Raw genomic sequence first — 17,656 nt, 5'->3', positions numbered from 1 at the left:
TTTGATTTTTCATTTAGAAAGACTTAGAAGTTCCTTTAAGAACAGGGTACCAATTCTTCCTGTAGACACCTGATTTTTTTTTGTGTCTGTTGTAATGGCCAATATATTTTCAAACAACTGCAGACTATGAACAATCCATATCAGATGTGGAAAAAAATAAAATGCAGAGGTGAATACAAATTATCAATACAGGCAATGATCACAAAATAATGCTAGCTATTCACAGAGATAAATTACACCCTCTTTCACCCATGTGACAAAAGTTTAACTTTCAACAGTAGTAATACAAGTGTAACCCAAAATATGCCATATCCAAACAGTTGCAAAGTACTTCTGATCAAGCCCCCAAAATGAAAAGAGAAATCAGAATAAAGATGCTATTTTTCTATTCACATATGTATGCTTATGATGAGAACAACAGCATTATGTTTTAAAAGTGATGAACATTGTCAAATATTAAGGTTAAAAATGGAACTCTGAAAACACAAGAACTGAAGAGTAGTATTTCAAATGAAAATACATTTTTGGTCTTATTATCTTAGTAAGCAAGTACAGAAAATAGATAACAATTTGCCTGAGATACTGTTCTGATACTTCCTTCTTTCCAGAGCAAAACAGTACAGTGCTTGTCGCATGAATGTTTGAAACCTACTTAAATGCCAAGTCCACACAGAGACCTTTGTAAGTAAATACTCTTTCACAAATGTGTCAAGTAAAGTCTCTTCCATAAAAAAATAAAACTATTTTGTAAGGTTCAATTTTCAAGCTGGAAATACTTTCAGATGTAACACAAAACCAAAATATATTCACAACACAGACTTAAAGAACACAGCATCAGAGCTAAACCATGAAATTAAAACTCTCAAGTATTTTGACCTCAGTCTTCACTGTCTATTGACTATTTTCACCTTACCCATACCAGAACTTCTCTGGTACCCTTTGACCATCTAGTCAGGGAATCCATTGACAAAAGAAATTGACTGGAGTCAAATAGGGTTTGCCTCCCACATACACCTCGATAACCTTAGTAATCTCCACATCTCCACCTCCTGGTATTTTCTCCTTTAACTCTACAAAATAATATTTCACAGAAAACTAAATAAAAAGCAAAGTTTGAGACTAACATAAGCAGATGATTTGCTATGTCCTTGTCCTCAACCACTCCAAGCTAAAAACACATTTGCAAGTTTGATCTCTTCCTCTTAGTGCCACAACCTAAAAGTTGAACCATTAGACAAAAAATACACAAAAGTTGTTGTTATCTGTTGACACCTGTGCAAAGAAACTAAAATTGAAAACAGGGATTTATCTTCCACATTTCCTATCTGCCCTCTTTATAGGGCCAAGGTCTATACACTGAAAAAAACATTCACTTAGTAGGCTGTAAGTGGAAAGAAATATTTGATATATTCATTTTGTGTTCATCTTCCTCATTTTGCTCGGGTAACTTTATTGTGCTACTTCCGTTACCCCCCAAGCAAAGGGTCAGATTATAGAATACCTTGTCAAGAGAAGTTTTCCAGACTCCAATATTACATTTCCTGATTGTGGAGAAAGAGGAAAATCATTCTACTTTGTATTTTTCGTCTTCAAACCTATATTGTCCTGTATAAACTAGATGTTTAAGTTCAATTTTAGAAAAATATTTTTATGCATGAATAGCAATTCAAAGCTAATCAGACTGATCATTTTACATAAAAAAAATAGGCTGTATGTAAAAATCATATCTGTGCCAGTTTGAAACCTAATAAATCCCCACCCTTAAACAATTTGCTCCTAAAAATATATAATTGAATTTAGAAAACTGTAAACTATATTTAAATTTATTATTTACAAGCAATTAATTACAAAGACAGCCAGGTGGCTTTCATTACATAAATTACTGTTAATGACACTTGCCTCATGCTGCTACTGTATTTAGCATCTGCATGTATCACATGTCAAGCACACACACTGTTGCATAGCTATCTCCAGGGTAAAAAGTGAACACATTAGGTCAAAAAAGCTTCCAATAATCCCATCAAAGCTGTTAATTCTTTAAACAAATCATGATTTTACTAATGTTCCCCAAACAGGATATAATTTTAGCTCTATCAAAGGTGTATGATACATAAAAGTAGTTTTAAGTAAATTCCAGTGTTGGGAATGATACAGATTTAAGGCAAGAAATCAATCCGTTTATATGTAGTCCCCTTGCGATTTTCAGTCTAAAGCCCTCAGCTGTGTTTATCATCTAAAAGTTTATAATTTTAAAGCTATTTGTAACTAGAAAACAAAACAGAAGGAAAAAAAGAGAATAGTTCTTGTCTATCTACTTACCTGACAGAGCAGTACCTGTACCTCTAAATTTATTGTACCATATATGGAGATCTGTACAAAGTTTATTTTCAGCCCCAGACTACTGTGGCACAGAGGGAATAAACTCATTTAATTCCACTACTTACTTCCCCTTGGCAAGATGGCAGAAACACACTAAGAAGGAAATGCAGCTGTTCCCTTTTACCAGTGGTCTTCCAGCATTCTTTTTTACAAAGCTGTCTACCTATAACTGGCAGCCACTACGAAGGGAGCATCTGACAAGAGATGATCACAATATTACATTATCCTATCCTTAAACTTCTCTAATGTTCTTTTCCACTCCTACTAACAGGATTTTCCTTTCCCTTCCTTCTCTTTCCAGAGGATTTATTTTTTGATGTTCTTTGCACTGCTCTGAAAATATGTACAATGATTATACACTTTGCTTCCTGCTGTGCCACAGAAAAGGTTGGGTTTCCAGGAGAACTCTTATTCCATGCACTAATTGAACAGAATCCTCTCCAATGTAAACAGTCAATAGGGTCACCACATAGCATCACATTTATTAAGCACCAAAATTTGACCAGTCTTGGTAGATTGGGCCCATAGGCCTTGGTAAATAAATGTGGAAGCCAAGGAAAGAGAACTAGTTCAACATCAAACATTTGTTCTATGTTAAAATGAACTGAAGATGACCTCAATATGCATCATGACTCACTGGCACTCCTTAAATTTCTGGGAGTTCTCAAAAACATAATAAAAATATACACTGATGTCTTTACATTAAGCACATAAGGACTGAACTTCACCAAAAAGAAAAAAAGAAAAAAAAAATCCATGAGAGGAGGGTAACTAAACTTAGCTGGAATTCAGTGAAATTTGACTCTTAACATCCTTCAGGCAGTTTTCAAAAAGGCCTTACAGAAAACATCCCAAACCTATCCTCTCCCATTGTAAAGTCTTTATACATTATAGTAAAGCAGCAAAGGCCACACAGCCTTTTTCTCGTTCAGATTTTTAATTTGTTCTTCACACTTAAATATCAGGTCTTTGTACGTTACCTAAGAATGGCAAATTAGCACAACTAGGACACCAGTAAACAGTGGAAATTGAGAAGAGAAAAAAACATTCTGAACTGTACAATTTACATTTCTGTTCGTCAGTAACTAACAACATCATATTACATTTGTTATATACAATGTACTTTTTAATGAGAATACACACTCTTTTATAAAAAAGTCAGTCACCCACTTTGCTTTTAACTAAAGGCAATCAAAAATAAGGATGTCAAGACCTAGTTTATAAAAATGAAAAGAATTGGAGGGTAGAAGGGAGCTAAGCCATAAATTAATACTAATTTAGGGTGGACAACCCTTGCTTTCAAACTTCTTTTAAGAACGAGTAAAAGTTTCTTCTATCAATTTTCATTTAGAAGCAATTTCTTTCCCCACAACAGTAAATCTTTAAGGCCCAAAATTGAAAAAATGGCATGAATGTTATTTTTAGCACAGCAGATATGCTACGCAGATACTCTGTCCTCTCAGTATGCTGAAGTATTTTGTTAATGCATCACTTTCCACTAAACCAACCACAAGCAAATCCTGAATTTAAAGTTATGACTGCTCATATGTGATCTGTTACCTGGATTAAAAACAAAAACACAACAAAACAAACCAAAACCAAACCAAAACAAAAAAACCCAAAAAGAAAAAAAAAGAAAAAGAAAAAAAGGCAGAAGGCCTCTCTAGCCACCTAATCACCATATCAATGACACATGCCACAACAGAGAAGCACTAGTTTATTTGATTGATCATGGTAGATAAACTCCAAATAACAGAGAAATTAACAAATGCTTGACATTTGCTCAACATCCATTATTCTGACACTGCTTTCAGGATTTCAAAGCCTGGGAGTATGCTTAATCAACATTCATATTCCCTAGTGAGCTACAGGCACCATATTGCGCCCCGCCTTAGTACTGATGAAAACTGCATATTGGCCATTTCCAAAATGTTCTGGGACTCCACACAGGGCCCCTTCTCTCCCTTGTTCCTGTTCTGCAGTTTTCTTTTAAACACTTCCAAGACAAAAGCATCTGCCAGTTTTTCTCTCTGGGGATGTATGCAAAATGAACTTAACAGTTTTAAGGCAGGAGAAACTCTCACATCTAAATTCATTCATAGGACAGAAAAGGGCCTAAGAGGCCTCTCCAGGGACAAAACCCTGCTGAAATTTTCCCCGACAACTGTGGGAGCTTTATAAAATCTAAGTCCAGACAATTTCCAATTCAAATGCCCAGCATAGCATGACCTTTGTCAGATCTATGAGCCCTAGATGCACCCACTATTTTTTTATTCTAACCAGCACAGACATTAGACAGGGCACTACTGCTAAGCAGGAGGCTGAATATTTGCATGCTCTTCTATTGTGAAAATGTAACAGTGACAGCACTGTGTCGAATTCTTTTCCCCCTAGAACTTTAACTCCATAGGAGAGGCATAGCTGACAGATGACTCTCCCAACATCTGTGTTATGTACACTGCACAGCTGAGGAACCTTGGATCACTGTCACAGTTTCTCGGAGATGACCTACACCTTTCTTATATCAACCCATGATCAAAAAAGTAAAATAAAAATTTGAAAATGCTGGTTTTTAAAATGAAAAGTAAATATGGCACGGAAGATTAACATAATTTAGTCATTGAGCTGTTCACATAGCAGCTCACCATATGTTGTATAAATGTCCTATACAAAATAATATATCAGACTTGACATGTTGCACATCATATTGTATTATTTAATATGCTTACTAAAATTTCATGGATCAAGTGCCACTTCTGAAAGCATACAGAAAGCCCTAGAAAATATTTCTTCATCTTCCATGATTTATTTTGATTACCTTTTACAGCTACATGATAAAGTGGAACTTGCAAAATTACGAGGTTAAGGTTTACACAGCTATTGCTTCGTATACTAAAATATAACAAATGGCTCCACGTCTGTATAACCTTTTACTTGCATTTAATATCAGAAGCACATTAACTAAGCACACTGCTTTCCACTGCATATTTTAATAATTTTAAGTGGTTATTTCAGTAAACATTTTTGATCCACCAATGCAAAGTTCCATCAAGAGAGAAATATATATATCATTGATAAAGAGGCTAAAGAGCTGAGAATTACAAAACAAACTAAAGCAAACAATTAACATACGATACATGTTGACCACCCCAGACCTATCTACATAAAAATATATTAATTTCTACACAATACCTGACACATTTGAATAGCATTTTTTAATTACTGAAAAATAAAATGTTGGAATGGCAAGCATCTATACCCAGATAAATCAGAAAAATTCTCTATCCAGAAACCTCAAACCCATAGAAGCAGTAATTCGTAAGAATGATTGCTAATCACTGGTGAGGTCTGTGTCTGAACAGTAAATTAAAACAAAACATGTAAGCAGGAAATTTATGGATAATAGGTGTTGGGCAACCAATGGGATTTGTTTGAAAAAAAACGCTCCACATTCAGAGGATGTACCAAACAGATAGATATGGCTAGAAAATTTTTTAGACTGGAGCCATGCATTTATTCCATAAGGGCCATTTTCCTTTTTCTCTTTCAGACCACTTATGTCAAAGGAACACAATACAAATGAGATAAACAATGTAGTCTGATTTCTTTTTTTGGTCAATAATTAAATTCCTCTCTTTCTAATAATAGGATAAAGAAGAACATATTCCTGTGTCAGATAACTTATTGCAAAGAGGTCATTAAATGCTTTCTTTAGAATGGAACTTGCTTGGCCTATGGGAGTACCTGCCAATTGGTAAAAAAAAATAATTCCTTTTCAAACCCTGTAAGAACCAGAAATCTAGCTTATGAGTTATCTTTTAATATTTTGTGTACCCAAGACAATGCACTTATCTAGGAAGACATATTGTTCAGGTGTATTGAAAATTGAAGGACAACAGCACTGACAACCTGTATTTTATATTAATGCTGGAAATGGCTTATGTTCAAGAACTGTTTAATCTGCAGGAACCTGCACTCACCCTCCAGTTATTGCACTTTGCACCATTTGTATCCTCATAACACATATCTGCATTCCACAGAAGAACTGCAATAAAAAACTGGACATTACCAGTATCAATAGTGGACTGATAATAAGTTTTGCCATCTCCTAGCCAGCTACAAATGGAAACAGAGATACATGGTGTCTTTATTATTGTCCGGTTTCTCAATATACAAAAAGGAACTCCAAAAGACCCTTTATTATTCAGTCACAGCAGCATTACGTCCATTTTGGTCATAGTTTTCATGTTGGTTTTGAAACAATTTTGGACAGGCTGCATTACACAAGAGGCTACCTTTGCTACCACACGGTTCTTACTCAAATATTTGACAATATTCTCCTTTCTGCAGAAGAAGAATGTGTGCTATCTTAGGACATTTTACTCAGTGTTGAAGCTTCCGAAGGTATCTGGGAACCAATGCTATCAAACGCTTCCAAGACCATGCAGGCCTAGATATAGGTATGCAAATAGAGGACATACACCCAAACAATAAAGTCCCCTTCAGCACCACATCCTCACCTTACGGCATTTTATATGGACAGTAACACTTAAATATGCTATTCACATGAGGAGGATAAAGCAGGGGACTGAAGTTTAAGAATTCTCTAGCATAAAGCAATGAGATTGTCACTATCAATCAGGCTACTGGGTATCCTGCAGTGTGCACTGGAAGTGATAATATATCCCATACATATCACTATCACATTCAAAATGATACAGACACTAGAATTAAAAAAGCCCCCCCAAAAACCCAAAAAAACATGTATGAAAAGAAAGTAAGATAGATGAAAATGCTTTAGCTGCTGACAGAACTGAAGTTTTTAACCTAAGTGGTTCACAAGTCAAAAACATTCTTCCCACAACAGGCATAGATTCCTATTTGGCAAATTTAAGCCTGCTGACAAGAAGTTCATTCACTTTGAATTCTTCATTTGAAGTCCATGGACAACAAGGATTCCATGAAATACAAGCTGAAAAATAATGATAGAGCATGAAATCTTACCATGCCAACAGGAGTCTGAAATCTACTTGTATGGTACCAATTAGTCAAACAAATGAACAAAGCTTTTAAGCATCACTGGATCTGAAGAAAACTCAGTGGTATTTTTCCACTCCTCTTCCAATGCTGTTGACTTCTTTTTGAAACAATACTCTATCAGGTTTGTCTTAGAAGACAGTTATAGTAGGATCAGTTACTGCATTCCATATTCTTCCAGAAATTTATCTTTACCATTATTTCACTCAGTTTGAAGTACAATGCTAGCTTCTGAGAGTTTCACCTTGCACATAGATATGGTATTTTCACCAGGAACTTAAAGGAATAAACAATTAAAAAAATCACTCTCACAGAAGAATATATGTTATTTTATTCAGTAATGTGGTAAGCTATGGGGCATATATCAGGACCAAAATGGTTGTAGTCATTAATTTAAGTAATAAATCACAGGTCCTGCCAACAGTGACAGCAAACAGATGCTAACAAGAAAATATATTATTTAATATTGTCATGTGTTATAAAAATGTAAGTGTTTAGGACACATCTTAAATTTTTATAATAATATGCATTTAATTCATTAGTGTTTTGACACATAGAAAAATCAAATGTATAGGTCTCATTCAGCACTTGCTTTTTCTTCTGTGAACACAGAATGGATTTGCGAGGGAAGAAAAAGCTCAATAAGTGAATGTTTCAAATAGATGTTTGCAACAAAATCTCAAGTTGCTTGTCTTGCTGTCCTGAAGTAAACATTACAAGCACTGAATCTCATTAGAAAATGAAAACAAACATATTTAGCTTTATGTAAACAGAAGTTTTCTTTGAAAGTTCCCAGGAAATTCAAACAACTATGAAGTTTATCTATATACATGGGCAGTAAATGATCTTATTTCCTACAAAGTTAAAAAATAATTCCATACAATCCTTACAAGCAGAATATCACTACTGAATAATTCGCAATGAGCCTGCTAAGTAAAAAAAAACAGCAGAAGTTTTATTTTCCACTGCGCCTTATTGTTTCTTTCCTACATCAGTTTAAATAATTCCACAGAATGCTACAATGATTTTCACTAACTACATCTCACGCAAAAACACCAAAACCAAAATGCCAAAATCTATGTTAGTTATTAAAAATGCCATCTATTCCATTTCTTCCATTCATAGCTACTTTCCTCTTCTGAGAACTTGGAAAGCCAGACACAATGATGACCTGATTCAAGTACTGACATCTGAAAGTGCAGGAAATGCAGTTACACCTTTTGGCAAGCCCAGCCACACTGAACAGAACCACTGTGCACACACCTTTTGCAGCACTGCATCTCTGCTGCTGTACAGCCTGCTCCATAAGGTCCCTCTGCAGGAGGGTCAATTGTTTCTAAGAAGATCACTGCTTTTTCCAAACATTTTTGTTTTGCTTTAAGGAATCTGTTTGGATAATAACACTCCTGCTTGCATTCTGTTTCACTTTCATTTTCAATCAACTCCAACTCCTCCAGGTATCAGGACAGTTCCTTTCTTGGAAGTGCTTCACTCCATGCTTTAAAACACTCGAGGAAGCAGTGATCAGAGTATGGAAACTAAATTTTCTTCATTAAATCTACTGAAGCAGATATTAAAAATGCATTTAATATACTGGGGATGGCTGGTGGGCATCACTGACTGTGACAGGCCAGTTACTGATGAGCTGCTGTCAGACGGCCTTCTCAGCAGGGATCTGTGTCTAAGGCTACTGAAGGACAGCAATATCTTCCCTTGTGTGTAAGCTCTATTCATCTCCCAAGTATTTACTAAATCACAGACCTCTGCACACAAACCCAGTGTTTCAGTGTATGCTAACAAATGATGGATGGCCTAGTCAATTCGTTATGTCCTGAAAGTGTGATTTCCTGCCATTCCAATCATCAAACCTCTAGAGCCTTCAGAGCTGATCAGTCCTGGAGAATATATTTTGCAGGCTCTATTAAAGGAGTAGAGGTTCTTTCTATTAGTCTCAAACTTATTTTTTTTTCCTGGCTGATTTAAAGAGAACTCCCTCCTTCCCACAGTATCACTTCTACCACTCTTATCTGTGTAAAGCATTCAGGGCATGCACCATTAGTATGTTAGCAAAATAGCACTTCTGGAACACCAGCCAGTTAAAAAGACAGATTTTGTTTGTGACTGCTATAAAACACTACAATCTTTTATTTAAATTCATCTATACATCTTTATTATGTAACCTAGACAACCTCCAAAACATTTTGTAACTTAGCTTCTTTGATCAAATACCTTTTACAGCAAGAGAGTGCTCAAAAGGACCCTTTTTCTTTGTATTTGCCTAGTGAAACGTATCAGAGCTCTCTTAATTGTGTTCCTCCTAAAAGCATAAGCCACTTAGGAATAAACTTCCGATGTTCCAAAGACAGGTTAGCTGTCAAAGAAATAAAGCTTATAGACTTTGCCCTTTTCATAGCAAGGCAATATGCTTGACAGTCTTTCTTCTACATGCTAGAGAAGGAATTTTTTTAGTTTACCTATTCAATGATAGGAGTAGAATATATGTACCTCATGCTTATTCAGAAACATTGAGCTTCAAACGAATTAGTCCACAGCCACTGAGGAGTTAGCTGTCTACAGTACAGCACAGTTTCTGAAGGTGGTATAACAGATATAAGTAAACTTCAGGTAAACAAGCATTTGGTACTTTGAAATGCAAAGACCTTGGATTTCTTTGCTTGCTAGATGTGATCCAGCCATAGCCAGCGCAAACCAATCCACACTGCCCTACCATTCACCTCAACCTTGACCTGGAGATTAAACTCACTTTTATTGCACACAACGGTCATCTGTGTTAGGTCAAAATTCAAAGTCCCTTGTCAGCTAAGGTTGATATATTCCAACCTTTCCTACACTAATGCATCAAATTTTTCATGGTGAGGTCATATTCAGCAGACAGTGTATTCAGCAATTTATCGTGCCATTGTAATATAGCCCAGAATATGATTGTCCAAAAAACAATGCGTGAATAAAATATTTTCCCCTCTGATGTAGCAAATCCTCCTCTAGGCTCATAAAACTCTATCCTAGACTTGTTTGCAGGTTTCAGAAGAATGATGCAGTATGGAACTGTTTCTGAAATACAACCAAGAATTACCATTTTTATCATCATTGTCCTTAAGTACAAGCAACATGAATATAATGGTACCCTAAAATCCACAAATAAATTAAAATGCACATATGGTCAGAGTTAAAACTTCCACTTCATCCTTCCTTAACAACCACCATAATCTGGCCCTTAAATCTACAGACATATGTTAGTCTGTCTGATGACACCAAGCTTGCTTTAGAATGAAATACTTAAAAAAAATCAGTGCCACAGGACTTATATTGCTATCCTACTGGTGATTATCACAACCAAGGAATTTGTGAAGTGGCAAAAAGTACAACCAAATTAAGCTTCATGAATGCACACTCTGACCAAGACAACTGCCCCAGATTTGACATATAAAAGGATTTAATCTTTTTTTTTTTCCCCTCTTAATTCCTCTCCTTCTTTACCTCTTTTTCTTTCACTTATTTTTCTTCTTTCTTTCTTTCTTTCCTGTTCTATTTTACTTTTTTAATTTTTCTTTTTTTTTTCTCTTTCCCACTCCTCCTTTCTCTTGCTTTTCTCTCTTTTCCCTCATCTGTATTTTTCTCCTTTTAATTATTTTTATTTTTTTCCTAGCCTTTATTTTTCTCTTTTATCTCTGTATTTTTCTTTTATCTTTCTTTTTTATTTTCTTATGTATTAAACAAGAGCACCTAGCACACAACTACAATAGACTCATAACGAACTCGCAAATTATAGGGAAGAATTTCCCCGTCTGCTTTAAAAGGCCCCCTCCAACCATTGTGTTTCACCATCGAATCTCAAAACCATATAGGATTGGTTTCTAAGTGGTTTGTATAAACTCCTCAAGGCCAAAAATCCTTCCCTTTACTCAGCCAAAATGAATTTCACAAGTTCAGTATGTCCTGTTCTGTGTGACTGTTTTTTCTTTATAAAATGAACTGTACTCCCATATGGTAGCACTTTCCCCATTGGAAGGGGAAAAGGTTAAGAGAGAAGGAAGAGACGCACCAGTATTCAGAAAGTATTCAGAAAGTACAACCTTTCAATTGTACATTTCAAGTGAAATTTCAAGACTAGCCTTTAAAATAACTTCATATTTTGCTAGGATAGACAACATATGTGGGAATGCTTGCAAGAAAGAGGATGATTACACTTGGAAAAAAACATAATGGAAAATTACAGTGGACTTCCCTCAAAATTAACTTTAATGTTGACATGTGCTTAACATGTCTTCTGCTTTTTAGTTAAAAGATAACACGCAAACAACTGAAAAAAACCCTCTCAACCTCTTTCCAAACAGATCCAGAAGGCACCTGTGTCCTGAAGACCTAGAATTTACATGTGCCAACAGAAAATTTTCTGCCTAAATCCTGTCTGTTAGTATTGCAGAGCCCCCAGTGAGCAAAATATTGTTTCACATTCTACTCTGAAAGCTTCCACTGTCCTCAATAGCTAGCTTTTAAATAAGTATCTTATGTTTAACCTAATGAATAATGGAGGAGACAAAGTTCTCCTGAGTTATATACTGATTTATTTAATTTCTATCACACAATGCCTCGTATTACAGGAGAGGATTAGTATCCTTCCTATTTAGAGGCACTGCATAAGCAAATAGTTTTTAACAAGACATACCAAATCCCACCAGTTACAAGTTCTTTAAGGCTTGTTCACGGGCATTTAATCGAAAAGAGAAAACCTGTACCACCCTCTGGTTTATTTTATCAAAGCTGTAATACAGTAGATTTCCTAGCAAAGGTTCAAATTGCAAGAACATCTTTCCAAAGAGAACAATATCAGTTCAGAGTTTACTTTGTATAGTGAATTTTTATTTCATTTTAAGGGGATTTTGAATATGCTACATTTTATTGTAGTGAATTTCTGAAAACTTTTATTTTTTAAATAATGAGCCAAGACTTCCTTCTCACCTCTTATTATCAATCTGTTTATCTGTGAGGTTAAATGCAGCTTTAAGTACATAACAAATTTTAAATAATACTAGGCTTTTCCTACATATAATAGACAAAACCAAACAGTAGTGTAAAACTTTGTTTACTCTGAAGTCTGACATAAAAGAAAAATTAAATACAAACCTTTAAAAATCTACTATTTTCATAATTGCTCAAGCTATATGCCCCACAACATTTAAACATAGAACACTAATGCAGAGTATTTGCCACTTCAAAACAGAGTAGAAAGCCACCAGTGGCCATTGAGCATCTCCCTCCAAATCTCTGCATCTCCTAATTAATGTCCACTTTCTTTTCTCTCATGAGCTGGCCTACCGAAATCAATGAGGTGGTTTACATAGCCAGAGCATGAATCTATTCCATTGCTAAGTAGGGAGAACATACTAAAATTAGAGGGAGCTTAAAATGTGCCTTTATACTTTGTTTCTTTGTAAAAGAAATGTTTCTAGCACTCACAGGCACAAAACTTTCTAAATGAGATTTACTGTATCAGTGTTTTCAGAGTAAAGAAAAAACAGTCTAGCTCCTCTGCTTTCCAAAAGATTTAACCAATTATTCAGAAGAGCAGGGAGAGCAGAAATTATAAAAATTATGTCAGTTTTACTATGATAAGAGCCTTTCCATGCAGAACAGAGCACAACTAAAGTGTTACAAACCAGCAGGTTGCCTGCTTATTTACCTAATAAAGATTAATTAAGATTTACCTAATACACCTATGCTTAAGTCCTGAGCTTAGAGCTCTGAAAGCCACACAGACAGCCAGCTGCCTTCTGCTCTTGAACTTCACTGCCAGTCCTCCTTTCTGGGTACAGCAGATCTAAGGAGCACTAGAGCAGAGGACAGAGAATTCTCCTTCCACCTTGACTCAATCTCCAGGCTACATTAGGATCAGGTGCCAGAATACAGAACTGGAAAGAAATAAAAAGAAGTTTCTCACTGCAACCACTTTAGGCTTATCAGTACTGCTGGATATCCTAAGTGATATGAAGTAATGAAGAAGATAGGTCATGAATGTAGAGGAACATGCATCACTTAATATGCTCTGGAAACAAAGACTGCACGTTCCACTAATCTAACATGAAGTTACAGATGTGAAAACCAAATATCCATTCTCAAATATCAAGTATATCAATACAAATTTAGTTTTTCTCGAGTACTGGGGGAAAAAAAAAAAAGGAAAAAGGAAATAATAATTAAAAAAAAAAGTTATTCTCTCACAGTTACGCTATCTTCCCTTACCTTTCTGCTGTCAAAAAAGCTCTTCCTGATCACTAGGAAGGAATACTTCACAGAAGGAACAAAATTGGGCAGTACGTCCATGAACAGATGCACAGAAGACCTGCACAGAGCAGCTGCTATAAATTCTAATACTTTGAAATCCTAGTACTTTGAAACTCTCTAAAAAAACACAGGTTGCACTGAGATAGGCTCAAAAAAAAAAAAAAAAAAAAGAAAAAAAAAGATTCTTTCACAGGAATGAAAGTGAGGGTACTGAAAGGGTCATTGGACTAGTAGAAAAGCACTGAAAATGAGATTGTAACTTTCTTGCAGCATTTCCTGCATTCCCCTACACTTTCTACAATGGGTAATCCAATTTAGACACTAGATCTCATTGAGAAGCATAGTATCACAGAAGAACATAAGCACACGGCTAAAGAAAGCAGTAGACAGAAGTTACAATGAAAAACACAAATTATTAACAAGTAGATAAATTCTGGTGAAAAACAAAGCAGAAATGTGGTACGCTTTAGAAGAGCACAACACAATACACAGAATTATCAGGCCAGTAGAATACACATTAAGAAGCTCAAAGGAACTATACATTAATGATCCAATACCGGCACTGATTTATCATGCTTACTGCTCAAAATTACATTTAGATAATCCTCAGGTCATCCAAAAATCTTACTGTTAAACCTGAACACATTAGAAGACAACTGCTAAGCATGTAACAAACACCTTAAGAATAAATACATTGGTAACTGCCAGGCATGGAATACAAAGTGAAGTATCAATAGGAAAAAAATACCAACACCACAAAACCAGCAATTTGATTCCTGAATTTGTATTTTTGCAAAATAACTCTATGTTAAGCGAAGTAGACTAAACCATGTTGTCTGCAATGTTACAGAACCTAAAAAAAAAAAGTCTCAATGCTTGTATAAAGATACTTAGAAAACAATATTAAAAACAGTCTGATTTTGACTACTTGACATTAGTAAGTCATATGGCAATACCTTTTTGAAGCAATAACCTCACCTCCTGAAATAGTTCGATAACATAGTAAAGAACAAACTACCCTGTTAAAAATTATTTAGATTCACAGGTCATGTTGGCAGTCACCATACAGCATACCTATATACACTAAATTGTGGCAATAGTTTTACAGAAATTACGAATTACTCTTAGGGAGAAATTACAGAGCAAGAGCAGGCCCATAACAAAATGTGAAGGACACTTAATACAAATAAAGAGCATAAGCTGTGACTCTTCAAGAAACACAACAGACCAAGGGAGGAACCAATAGGTAAAACAGTATTAGAAAAAAACCTGAGCAGATTAATGCAGAAACCCAAAGACTGCCAAGATCTATGAGGCAGTAGGAACCAGAAATACTTGAAAACTGTGAATTTATGTATTGCATTACCAGTGGAATACTGATCCTTCCCAGGGAAAGATTGAAAGTGCAAGGTGAAAGCAGCTATTATGGATGTTAGTGCTTTCCAGTTTGAATCAGCAACCGTTTCCATATAATAATGATAAACTGGTTATGGACACCTTCATCACCTTGCAAGTATCATGACAGATTCTGAAATATTTTCTTAGAAAAACTGAATCAGAAAGTTGGGGTAGGTGGGATGAGGGTTTGGCTTGTTTGATTTTGGTTTTCATAAAGAAAAAAAGCAGCCAAAAAGTCCAATCAGACCCTTCTCATGCTAGAACAGAATGACACAGGCTCTAGATTAAAAGAAACTTGCTCCACAGTTATAGAACACACAATGGAAAAAGACTCCTCTTTTGCACTTAAGATGGCACACAGGAGTCATCAAGTTCTGAAGCTGAAGAGTCAATGGATCTGTTGCAGCATCAAAGGAATGGACTAGGAGGTAAAATGTATCAGCAGCAAGGCCTGGTCTTTTTCTGACAGACTTATTTTCCCTATTACAGGCACTCGCATATCTCTGGATGTCCTGGAAGCATGTTTCTACACACAGTAACTGACCTGGCAAACGAACCCAAATTCTAACCTTTCAAGACAACTTTATAAGGAGACTAGAAAAATAGAACAAATGCATGCGTGTGCATGCACACATTCACACATGCATACACACAAATTCTAACTTCATTAGCACTAAAGTGATAAAGCCAGGTCTAAGCTCCTTAGACATATGCTGTCGCAGTAAGTGGTTTTCCAAGTGGTAGAAGTACTGGACTCCATGAACTCACTGACCCAACTACATTGCTTTACTATCAGTTCTTCTCTACAACAGCTTGATTTCTAACTACATTACAGACTGTCCTGAAAAGAAGGAGATTTCACTGGACAATTTAAAAGCCTAAGTTCATGCTGGCTTTTCATCCACTTACTGCAAGTTACACACAGCTTCAGTTTCCTCAGCCACACTTGTGGTAAGAATAGTAATGCTCACTTAGGAATCATGGGAAAGAATTTCTGGTTTACTTATTTTCTTTCTCTCTCTCCAAAGTAAGCACCGCACTTTAAAACCTATTTTTCTTATTTCTGTTGATTTTAAGGACAGCACCACTCCTTTCCCCATAGAACCCAATTTAGTTTCTCACCAATTAGCACTAGTAATCCTTCCCACAAACCTTAACAAAGAGAACCTTGTAATATGTCCTCTGTAACTCTGCTGCTGTTGGTAGTGAGCAAATTCTAGCAAAGATCAGTGCAGAGAGCACATTCTGTCATTCACGCCTTCTGATAGTAGCCTATGGCCATTTGCAAATGTCTTTTGACAATTCTGAACATAGCTCAGGAGAGGAAGTGGATGAATGCTCCCATACAAGATGGCCTCTTTTCCAGATTTCAACTAGAGATCAGCACTATGTAAAGAATTACAGGTCTGGAAAGCCCCTTCTTCCCAAAACACAGGGGCAATGGCATATCAGCCTGGATTACAACCTTGTCTCAGCCACAGAAGAACGGCCTAAACTTTAAGGCTTTGTTGATGTAAGATCTACTTGGTGTCCATAATGCCTTATGAAGGGATCTGAGAGCTTTTATTTGGACATGTGGCAGAAAATGTAAAAACGTTCTTTATTTTGTTCCAGCTTCACAGGTGACAGAAGGTGATAAGGACCCTCCTCACAGCAGCCGTTTCAGTGAGGGGCAGCTTGCCGTCGATGACCGTGTGCGTGTCCAAGTGATTTTGTACCGTGTGGGGCGTGCAGCTGGGGGTACCTGCTGGAGCTGGCGGAGCTACCCCTGCGGTCCCTTGCCTGCCCACAGCGAGCTCGCAGGCCGGGCCCCGGAGCCCGAGCCGCCCGCCCCCGCTGGGCAGCGGCCCCGGAGAGGAGGAAGCACTTACCTAGGGAACTTCTCCTTCAGCTTCCTCAGGCTCTGCCGGGTGGGCTGCACGTGCCCCAGGAACTGCGCTATTTCATCGTACTGGGCTTTGGTCAGCTTCATGCTTCGCGCCGCCCAGCCTCAGCGCGCCGGGAGGAACGAAGGGAATGAACTGCGCCGCTGCAGCCCCCGGCACCGCGAAGCAGAAGGCCAGTGACAGCAGAGTTAGGGGTCACGGTAACCACAGGGAACCCTTCGCTACAAGCCCAGTCCCGACACACCCGGGGGCAGCGGCAGCCGCCGTTTCCCGGAGCTCCGCCCCGCGGCGCGGCCGGAGCGGGGCGGGGAAAGCCGCTATCCCGCGCTGTTCGGATCTGCGCAGCCGCTCAGGCGGGAGGGGAAAGGCGGAACGGCCGCCCTCGGAAATGGAGTGTCTTTGGGGCAGAGGGGGGTTGTCTCTGTGCGAAACGTGGGGGTTGCCTCGCCTGGGGGCGGAGGAGGATCCTGGTGCCGGTGTCATACGCGCCTTTGCGTCCTACAAGCCGCTCCTTGGGTTGACGCTGCGAGGCGGAAGGCGCAGGGCATTGCTGGTCCGGGCTCGCTTGGGCGGTGGGCACACGCGGCGGCTGCCCGGGGTAGGGGATATAAGCCTCGCCGTGTTACAGTTTTAGAGTATAATTTTCAAGGCCG

At 37.4% G+C, this 17,656-nt stretch overlaps 1 protein-coding gene across 2 annotated transcripts in view; it reads right to left on the bottom strand.

The window, feature by feature from the left end:
• The window catches only part of CDIN1 (CDAN1 interacting nuclease 1), a 125,877-nt gene extending 108,498 nt beyond the window's left edge, over nt 1–17,379 (bottom strand). The window contains exon 1 of one of the 2 annotated variants that reach the window (XM_065686560.1): nt 16,989–17,379. In XM_065686560.1, the coding sequence (XP_065542632.1) occupies nt 16,989–17,089 (101 nt within the window). In that variant the 5' untranslated portion in view covers nt 17,090–17,379. The remainder of the gene's footprint in view (nt 1–16,988) is intronic. The other variant, XM_065686562.1, reaches the window with a different exon arrangement.
• Between the last annotated feature and the right edge of the window lie 277 nt (nt 17,380–17,656).

The sequence above is a fragment of the Lathamus discolor genome, chromosome 6 (assembly GCF_037157495.1).
Source record: "Lathamus discolor isolate bLatDis1 chromosome 6, bLatDis1.hap1, whole genome shotgun sequence".
Classification (NCBI taxonomy): domain Eukaryota; kingdom Metazoa; phylum Chordata; class Aves; order Psittaciformes; family Psittacidae; genus Lathamus; species Lathamus discolor.
The sequence above is the reverse complement of the archived record's forward strand: the minus strand, read 5'-3'. Positions and strand labels throughout refer to the sequence as shown.